General features: G+C 43.6%; 1 protein-coding gene across 1 annotated transcript; it reads right to left on the bottom strand.

The window, feature by feature from the left end:
* Positions 1–1918: 1918 nt before the first annotated feature.
* LOC104324201 (high affinity choline transporter 1) lies at positions 1919–9701 on the bottom strand. Its single transcript, XM_009928243.2, has 8 exons — positions 9524–9701; positions 8369–8482; positions 6631–6786; positions 5996–6144; positions 5343–5486; positions 4209–4362; positions 3114–3331; positions 1919–2620 (listed from the first exon to the last, which is right to left on the bottom strand). The coding sequence occupies exons 1-8, from the start codon at positions 9699–9701 to the stop codon at positions 2099–2101; spliced, it is 1635 nt and encodes a 544-aa protein (XP_009926545.2). The 3' UTR covers positions 1919–2098.
* Positions 9702–10367: the final 666 nt, after the last annotated feature.

The raw sequence follows: 10367 nt of genomic DNA, 5'->3' as shown, positions 1-10367 counted from the left end.
ACAGGTCCCCAAACTAGGTCACCCCTAAATCTTTCAGGGGAGTATGCTTGAATCAGCATACAGCAACTGCAACTCAACAACAAGGGCCCAGTTCTTCTGGTGCTACGGTAATGATAGCTTTGGTGTCTCCCTTAGCTAAGCATGACCTCACATGCTCCCACTCAAATCACTGGGGTGTGAAAAACTTCAGTGGGTGACAGCCTAGAGCCATAGTTAATGGTAATGCTTTTAATTTTCAAAACAGTTTTTTTTCCCTTTTCTAGACACGTTATAATTAATATTTTGTGACAGTCTCAAGAGATACAGGAAAGAATTTCTGGTCTTGGTTTAACAAAGGATATCAACAGGACTGCTGTGCACGGGAAGTTAAGTGTTCCGGGGTGTTTACTAACACTAGGGCAAAGCATGAAGTTGTGTGATATTTTTCTGATGAGAGCAGAATCTCCACTTTGCTGAGGATGGGTATTCTAAGGGAGAGGGATGCTCCACGTGGGGAGCAGCGTCATCAAAGCCATATTGAGAACTTAGGGCTGCCTGTCCTCCTCCCGAGCCACTGCGCTTGCCTTGGTACAGTTTGGAGTGACACGTAGCTCCTCGCTGATCTTGCTGCGGCCGTGCGTGGTGGCACCGGCAGAGTTTCTCACCTTGTGCATGCACAACGGCGTGTTCAGCCCGTGCTGGAAGCAATTCACTGAGCAGCACATTGGTTTCACCCTCGGCAGCTCAGTTGGCCGTCAGGGTTGCTCTGCTGTGGGGTATTTTGGATATGTGGGTAAATATCTTCCCTCCAACAGTGCCAGGTGTTTCCACGCACAGCAGCTCCCTCAACCACTTTGTAAAGGTTTTGTGGCGAGGGGCTGCCCAGAGCGCGGTTCCTGCTGGCTGTTGGGGGGGGGTTGCGACTGACCCCGGGTCAGCCACTGCACAGCTGCCGAGGGACGTGTAAAGTGACAGCCATCCATGAGCCATCACTGCAGGATCCTTCTGAATCTTTATTTCAGCTCCCATCTTAACGACCCATCCCACTGTGGGATGATCTTGGTCCATCAGACTTCAGGCTACAGGCCAAACTCACTAGATAGCTGGGTTGCTTTTCTTCTGACCCATTGAGAATTTATGCAAACGTATCAGGGGCTTTTCTGGACAGACTTGGTGGCTTGAATCTTTTGGGATCTTGCCCTCAGGATTTCATGTCCCTGCAGGCAGGTTCAGGATCAGTTTCTAGCACCTTTCTGTCATCACAGTCCTCTGAGTTCTCACACACCAGTTTGTGTATGTCCCCCACACCATCCCACTGCTGTGCTTGGGTAACACCTTCACACGAGTGATTTAACCAGGTGTTTTAGAGAAGACTCATTCAAGAGTCTCTCTGGCACCTCCATTTTTCCAGCTGATTGAGTTTTTGTAAATAGTGGCTATCTGAAATTTTCTTATCCCGTAATTAATGGCTGTTGCTTCATCTTGCTCATGTGTTTCTGCCCTACCAGGTCATATGAGAGGGGATGTCCTCTCCTCAGCCACATGTCAGCAGACTGGCTGTGTGGCCTGAGACTGCGGCATATGCAAAAGGTTTTGTGGTATCCAGGATAGCTTTGTAAAGCATACAAAGAATGGTGCAGAACTGATATTACTGCTGGACTGCTGTGGTGGTTGCACTGCATTCAGTAATCTGTGTTTTTACAGGTTTGATGCGCATCGCCATCAGGGATGATTATGCTAAAACTCTAGCTGTTGTAATGGAAACAGGTTTGCTCACCTTTTTTTAAAGTCAAGAATACTCAATCTATTAAACATTAATTTGTTTCCTTTGTGGTAAGAAAAGTATGTGGCTTGAAAATGCCATAAATGTTGGAGCATGATTTGTAGCCTTGCTTTCGGGTGGGGTACCGGGGCAAAGATTGTGCTCCATCACCACGCGCCTTTAATCACTGCAGACTTCGAGCTCACACATTCTCCTTGGATGAACAGAGCGCGTCTTTATTACTCTGTGAGGACTTTAAATAATTCATCACTAGAGAAAGCAAAGGGAAGAGCGATGCTGTTTGTGCTGTACTCTAATTGCGGAATGCATCGTCACCTTTCAAATGAGGCCCCAAATTTAATCACGATTCTCTTCTAGCCCAACATTTGGTGAACCCCTCTGTTTCTCCACCTGCCGCAGGGGGATGAGGGTGCCGGTTCGCCCTGTGATGTTGCAAACATCCCACCTGCGGGGAAGGAGGTTTCTCTGAAACAAAACCACAGCCAGGTATGAAACAGCAATGATGGTCCCCAAGGTGAGAAGCATGGTGAACGTTTTAAAGGGGAAGAGCTGACTGTAGGTCCCGTTCACCAGGGAGCAGCCTGGGTAGCAGATGATGGGGGGGATGCTCAGGGCAGGCTCCCCCGCCAGCGCCCTCAGGAGGAGCCCAACCAAGAAGCCGGCAGCCGAGCCGTAGGTGTTGGTGCTGGGAGCGAAGAGAGCGCAGCAGAGCTGGGGGAAGAGCAGGGCATACACCAGCTCCCCGCTGAGGAACCAGAGGTCATAGACCGAGCTGGAGTAAAAAGCCAGACCAGCAGCCCCAGCCCCAAACACCAGCATGGAGATCCTCATGGCCCATAAGACCTCCGTCTCTGTAGCCTGTAAAACAGAGATCGTGACATTACAGACACGGCGTTTAGTGGCAGGGTGACCAGCACTGTCCTGCCCTGGGCTGGTTTCCACCAAGCCCTCGCTGCTTGCAGGCAGTGCTTGCCACCAGCAGCCGCCCAAGGTGGACACCCCTGGAGATGGAGCTGCACGCTGTATTTTTAAGGGTCATGGGTTTATGCTGTTTCCATTAATATCCTTGTCCAAATTCTATACCGGTCATTTTATAAAGAGCAAATCTTTATAAAAAGCATTTTATAAAGAGTAAATCTTTATAAAGAGCAAATACCAGTGGGGGTATTTTTATCCCTACTAAGGATATGAACACCCCTGCCCTGTGTTTGAAGCTCCGGCTCCAGAACTCAGTTCAGCAGCTGAAGGACAGACACCTCTAATCGCAGACCACACAGACTGGATTAGAAACCATCTTGAAACAAAAGCATCTTGCCTGACACCAAAACTACTGAATGCTGTAACCAAGTACCTTTTTCCTCAGGATTTTCCTGTAGATGTTGTGAGCGAACATGGAGCCAGCGGACAGAAGAGCTGAATCTGCAGAAGACATTGCAGCAGCAGCGATGGCTCCCAAACCAGCGATGGAGATGTATGCTGGGCAGAGATAGTGTAAAACAAGCGGCAGTATCATCGCTGATTCCCCTCTCTCGAGTGGACTCGGAAGACCATAGCTTGTCTGGTTCCAGTCTTTAAAACAGAACAAGGAAAAGTCACGAATCCTTCGCTGACATTTCTGCTGTCTTTGAAGCTGCCTTTCCACAGGGACCACTCACAGCAGGGCTAAGGACTGAGACCCACTCGATATTTTAGGACTTGGATTAATTTTTTTGGATTCTCTTATGATCTCTTGTGATTCCCCTTAGCATGCTGCAGCTCTCACTAGATCAAAGATTTTCCTTTTCCCCAGTAGCATCTATAGAAATAGCTGTGCTTTGTGTGTTTTCAGAACTGGCACAGTTAAAGGTCAACCTTCTAGACCCTGCTGGTGAGGAGAAGGGAGTTTTGCTCTGATGCCCCTAGTGACAGATGAATTAATCAGTTCAATTGATTTCTTTAAATGTTCGGTGATCTGGCTGCTCTTTAACCCTTCCTCACAGCCAGCACAGGACTGAGCCCCTGGACGGGGGCTGTGAGTTTACAGAACTGAACTCTCTGATTCCTTCAAGCAGGTTTTCTTCAGAACCTTATTAACAATCTGTAGTAATATTGCTGGGTCTTACAGGTGGAAGGCACTAACAGAAGCTAGGGTAAGATTTCTTGGAAAATAGGATTATACAGGGTTTTTCAGGCTCTGCCTTCATCTTTCCTCAACACAAGGTCCATGAAAAGCCATTTCATCGTAATGAAATAGCTTTAAACAGGTCTTGGGGCCTTTTAAATGTCTCTAGGTAGTTGTGCACTGAACCTCAGAGGGTACAGACCACCTAGCTTGGTGGCCAGGGCTATGCTTTTAGGTACACAGGACTAGGTAATTTGAAGTCTAAATCAGGACTTCTTTGGACCTTGTTTTAATCACATTTGACAAAACCACGTTCATTATTCAGAGGCAAAGAGTTAGTTTTACCTGTTGATGCTGCAACTGCACCAATAAGCACAGAAGGGATGGCCATTGAGAAGCACCCAAGTCCAGAGAGGTAGGAGATGAGCCTTGCCTGTCCTGGCGAGGCAGCGGAGAGCACTCTTTGGAAATAAGTTTGCCATGGGATGCTCCCAAGCACCTGAAATGTTCAGATGTTACCAGTGGTACCCACCAGGCTGCTGTAGGGCATCATCCATCCATTCAGGTAGATGATAATCTTTACTGTTATAAAACTCTCATTTAAAATGCACAAACATTGCCCAGCTTTAACTATCGAGGGTGATATTTCTGATGTTTGAGGGTGTCCTTTTCCTTTGTTTTCATTGTGATGGATGTGAAATTTTGATCAAAACAGGTTAATAGTTTGGCAGACTGAGAAAGCTGAAAAATAGATTGCTTGACATAGTGAAACAGGCACAGAGGAAGGAAAAGAGAAGAAAAGTTTTTCAGGAATGCAACTTATGTAAAACATCTATCCAAACTTAGCTAGAGTATAATCAAAAATTAAAAATAAAATCACCATTTTCGCTTTCTTAGCAGACAAATTTCATCAGATAAAATCTGAATATTCTGTCCTCACCAAACAAGCTCAAGCTTCTGTGTGTCCCTGTTACCGATCAAGCAAACAACCTCCTGCAGTCTTGGCTATATTGGTAGCTCAAAAGTTGAGTTGTGCAGTGGAGCCAATGGCACCATGCTTGCTGATGACCTGCACTCGTGCCATTTTAATATTTTTGTTCAAATAGAGGGAATTTTACATAATTGTGTTAAAAGCACACGATTGAGGCTGCAAGACCAACCTCTCAAAAGGTAGGAAATGCCTCATTTAGGTGCCAGGAGTGGAACTAGTTGCCTGCATGGCCTTAATCAAGAGGTACATTCCTTCACGTCGGTAAAAGATGTAGTGTTCCTGCTGCTTCTTTCCTTCGCACAGCTGAGCCCTGGATCTCCCCAGTCCACTCAGTGTGCTGCAGAGTGGCTGAGAGAAGGTTTTACACATTGTCCTGCCCCTGCCAACTGCAATGTAGGCCTTCTGGCTGGAAGAACCCACAAGTTTTCCAGCAGAAAGTCCCCACACAATCCCTTGTCCCAACCACCTGTCCAAGAAATACTCCATACCAGGTAGAAGAAGTCATCCAGCCACCTTCCAAGATACTGTTTTTCTATCTTCCCAATCCAAGGGTCCTGGTAAGATTGATGAGTTGCTGTGTAATAAATACTTTCTGTTGCAGAGTTCACCAGGGCAAAGGGGATACAGACCCACTAGGATAGAAACGGAAATAGTTATTGATTTCCCCAGGGTCCATGTTCTTGGAGAATCTATTCAGATAATGAAATGAAGGTAGATGTAGAACATAAAGTAACATAAGATTAAACCAAGACTAAGTCTTCCTTTCTCCCCCTTCTTTACTCTAGATCTACATGTTTCTGGTTCATGGCATCATCAAGAACATGAGTCTGTAATTTGGGTCAATTGGTGCCTTCAGCAGAAAGATCTCTCTCCTTTCCAGCCAAGATTGTTCTGGTCAGGTTCTGCAGACTTTACTTGTGAGCAGCTGCATTCACCCAGCAAGGCCCATAGCTTGTGTGAGCACTGTCTGAAATGCATAAGGACTGTAAGACATTTCAGGAGACCTGTTCTCCTGAAGAGGAACTGTAGGGCAAGGGCTGGTATTGGTAGAGTTATTTTTGGTCAGAGACATACCAAAAAGCAGAGCAGGACTTTTTCCCTTAGTTAGGAAACTGGTAACAAAGAAATGCACAGGACTTGCCAGGCTGAGGGTAATGAAAACCAGCTGGATGACATCTGTGTATGCAACAGAGTAGAGGCCTCCCAGTAGAGTGTAGAGTATGACAGTGCATGCCGAGACAAGGATAGCCAAAGAGCCTCCAATGTCCAAGATGACCCTCATTGTTGCTCCTGCAGACAAGGGCAGCAGTCAAGTATTGTAAGACAGATTCATGTATACAGAATAAATAAGGATATGTTATTCCCTTGATGCCGGCATACCACTCTGTATGAGAAGCGCACGGTCCTCAGAGAGTGGGCAGAGTGAGGACTCAGGAGAGCCCATGTGCCCTTTCTGCTCTTGCTGCTACCTTGCTGCATGGCCTTTGCCAAGGCATCTTGCCTTCTTGCATCTGCTTTCCCACAGGCAAGAGGAAGGTACTAACTCCTATTACCAGACCTCTCTATTATAATATCATGAATATATACTACTGTCATTTGTTTCACACCTAAAAACATATTTTCCAGAAATGAGAAATGCTTGTGTTCCTCTCACAAAAGGAGACACGAAGCACAACTTTCCACAGCTTAGTCCAACACAATTCCCAAATATGTATTGTACTCTGATAGCTGTGCCACATGACCTTTAACAAATACAACAGCAAAGTAAGTATTTACCCAGGGATGCCAGGATAGCTGCAAACCAGAACACCTCTCCTAGGAGTGGTGGAATGAAGAGTAAGCTTCCCATCACGTTTCCGTAAGTTTCTTGAAGGGGATCCATCACTGTCACATAATTCTTGGATCTCATTGGATTTACAAAGAAGAAACCACCTATCAAAAGTGATGACATTTTGGTAGAATTTTGCATGTTTTATATTCCAGGCAAAAAAAGTAAGAATACTATGGTGTCTGGGTATCAGACTTGTATAGTGAGTGTGGAATTCGTACATAATGGAGAGAACAATGAAGCCAGCCAGACACCAAGGCCTCACTTCACTTGCCTATATGTGGGGTTTTGTCCCTCTGAGAGGTCCCAGGTTATAAAGGACATCTGCTTACAGGTGACAGATATGACCCTATACTTTTGGTAGACCTACATCTTTCCAGAGTGGCTACTGGAGGCGGGGTGGGACCCCCTAGGGCACCCCAAATGGCACAAGATACCTGTGTGACTGTAACGACCTTGGCTCAGAGGACACCCACATATAGTCCTCTCTTCATCTCCAATGACCTACCAACCTGAGACACAAAGTTTTCCAAAATGCTTCCTGTGGAAAATGTCAGTAGGCAGCGTGAGGCATTGAAGACTCATATTTGGCTAAAAAAGGACACAAATTTTTGTCCTTGACCGTATGATGCAACATGCTGATATTCCTTCCTTTTCTGGTTACATTTTCATTTTGGTGGCTTCATTGTCTCTTCCCAGAACTATATTGTTTTAATCTGCACATTGAGCTGAGTCCCACCCACCTTCATCTAAATATTAGACTTCAGACGTACAGCCATCTCATTAAAACCAAAGAATACGTATTGTGCCTAACCCTGAAGCTAACAGGACTGCTTGTCTGGGCACTACTGACCTGAGTAAAGATTGCAGGATCAGACCTGCACTCCTCAATTTCATTAGTAAGAATTACTCATGTAAGAAATGCTGGCAGTATATTTCCAAGCCTGATTCATATTCACGTCAGCTGGACTCTTTTCTCTGACTTGAGAATAAGGGTTATTGTTCTTTTAGAAATTCCTGTGCAAGGTCTGCACAGGTCTCCTTGCTTTAATCATCCTGTGTCCCTAGAGAGTTATGCTATAACTCAGTGTGGACTGGAAGAAACTTTGGTCTTGGCAAGACAGCTGAACCTCAGTGTGAGTCTGAGTCCAATAATTCTTGGAGTTAGAAATGGCAACTTAGGTATAGGACACTGCAAACTTAGCTTACTTTCAATAAAATAGTGACCAGCTGTAAACTGGGATAAGCTGGATGCACTACATATTCATTCTGAGATGACACTACTCAGAAGAATGGTTTTAGTGGAAAAATCAAGACAGTATTATTTCATCACACAGAAATTTTGAAGAAAAAATTAAAATGATACCAATACTCTCAATAGTCGGTGAATAAGAGACCATGATAAAAAAGCAATATGCACATAGCCACATGCTTCTAAAGTTCTCAGATAAGATTTTTGTCTTATAAATTGCTCCAAACATGCAAAACTCTACACTAGCTCAAAGCTACCCCCATTTCTTACGTTTTGCTTTAGAGGATAGCATTATAAATGCATATTCTGGATCTGTGGGAGACTGAAGAAGCAAAATCACCTTTAAAATGTACTCTATACTCTGTTATGCATCTTAATTTACTCATATGAATTTTTTTTAAAGCTTATGTGTTTTGATTGCATGAATTATTTACCAATAACAAGGGACAAGGCAAACCCCACAGGTGCTTGGACCCACAATAGTCCTTTGGAAGGCAGGTAGACAATTTCAGCTGTGCCGTTGATATATGCTCCTCCAACCCAGGTGGCTGTAAACATGGAAAGTGGAAAGGTAAGAATTGTGATACGTATTCTCAACTAGTCTTGTAGAACACACTGAGAGCTTGGAAACATTTTTCTCATACAAATATTTAATCACACTTCTATTTTCTTTACGAAGTTTTCTCCTGTAGTGAGATGTGCTGCTAAGTACAGCTAACTGTATTAGAATCTCATCCTAAGTAATATCCTAAATAATTCAAGAATTGAATACCTATGTGTGCATGGAAAAGCTCAATGTTTAACCATTTAGAGGCAATTTTAATATTCTAATTTTTAATTTCATTTTTCTCAGTGGAAGACTTTTGCTAGAGCAAACAGAATTGCCTTTGTTATCCTCTTGTGACTGATAGACCATCCTTCATGAGCATCACTTACACATTCTAAGAAAATAGACATTAGGGGAAAAAAATGCAAGCAGGCATTGCAGTCAGAATACAAACCTACGACACAGGCTTAAGTGTCTTAGCCAGGCAAGTACCACTTGGGGAAGCCTTTGCAAAGAACGGGTCAGGGAAGCAAATTTCAGATGACACCAGGCAGCAAGGAGAGAAAAGGGAAGTGGAGGGCAGCAGTCAGTGGGGAAACATTTTCTCTTTAGGAGAGAGACCAATGTTCACCATGAGTAGCAATTTATTCCACACAGAACTGGAGTGTTCCAGGAGTAAAATTCTTCTGTTATGCTGGATAACAGAAACTGGTTCAAGATTAAGACCACAGTTCTCCTTAATGAAAAGTGTCGTATTCTTCAGTCACTCTTAAATTAAACTCTTTAACTCTTAACTAAACTCTTAAATTAATCTCTTTAATTTAAAAGAATCTACATAAACATTAGGTTTTGCTCAGTGTGAAGAGGTTTGGAAGAATCCATCCCAAAATGATTCATGAAACCATACTCCTTTAAAGCCACACTTAGGTAAAATCTGCCCTGACATTAAAGGAGTTCACTTGCTTTGAAAGAAAAGTCCCCCAGTTCTATGCAATGCATGTGTTTTAAGAAGAATTTTTTAAAGTCCTTTAAGAAAACTTACCTGTTGCAGTAAACAATCCAATGAAAACATTTATATTCCTGCCTCCAACTATGGCCATTTCAGTTGGGTTTCTGTTCTGCTGGTCCTTTTTGCTTTTCCAAGAAGCCCAAATTCCAGTAGCCAAAGTTAATGTAAAAAACACACTCAAAGATACCAAGCCTGGTATATTTAGAGCCATTTTCTGTTGCTTAATTTAGATGATAGAGAGGAATAATGGCTTGATAATCTTTGACTGAGTCCACAATCAGAGAAAAATAGACAAAAATCAGAAAAAATAGTGCCAGCTTGTAAAGAAACTGCTAAGTATTAGTTTGCTCTACTTTGCAAGGAAAGGTGCAGTACGAAACAGAGCCATAAACCCCAAAGTCTTGAGAACCGAATGGAGAGTCTCTGTCTTTGGAGGACTACTGGCAATTCTTCTGTCTTCCCCTTTCCTCAGAAGATATACACTCTTATTTTTCTGGGGAGGAGAGAATAAGAGGGTAGGAATTAGTGTTGATAAGAGCAAGGGAGCCCTGATGTGGAGGTGATACCATCTTGGCTTAAAGGAGGGAAAATGTTATATTTTGTCTGATATGCAACAGTATGAAAATAATCTCTATTTCTCTAGGTTCTAGGCACAAGGCTAACGCAGAAGATAGGGCTAAGAATTTGTCTGTTTAAAGTTGACTGAACTAAACCCACAATAATCATCAAAATAAACCTAGGAAAGAGTAAAAGAAGATTTACCACTGACCAACTGAAGGAGCTACACGCTGATACTCAAAGCAAGCGCATTATCATTTCACTGCTGGAAACAGGCAGGAGAGCAAGGTTTTGTTAGACTGCAGTAAAACTACAGGAA

This window comes from Haliaeetus albicilla, chromosome 20 (genome assembly GCF_947461875.1).
Source record: "Haliaeetus albicilla chromosome 20, bHalAlb1.1, whole genome shotgun sequence".
NCBI lineage: Eukaryota > Metazoa > Chordata > Aves > Accipitriformes > Accipitridae > Haliaeetus > Haliaeetus albicilla.
Note: the sequence above shows the minus strand (reverse complement) of the source record. Positions and strands in the feature narration are given on the sequence as shown.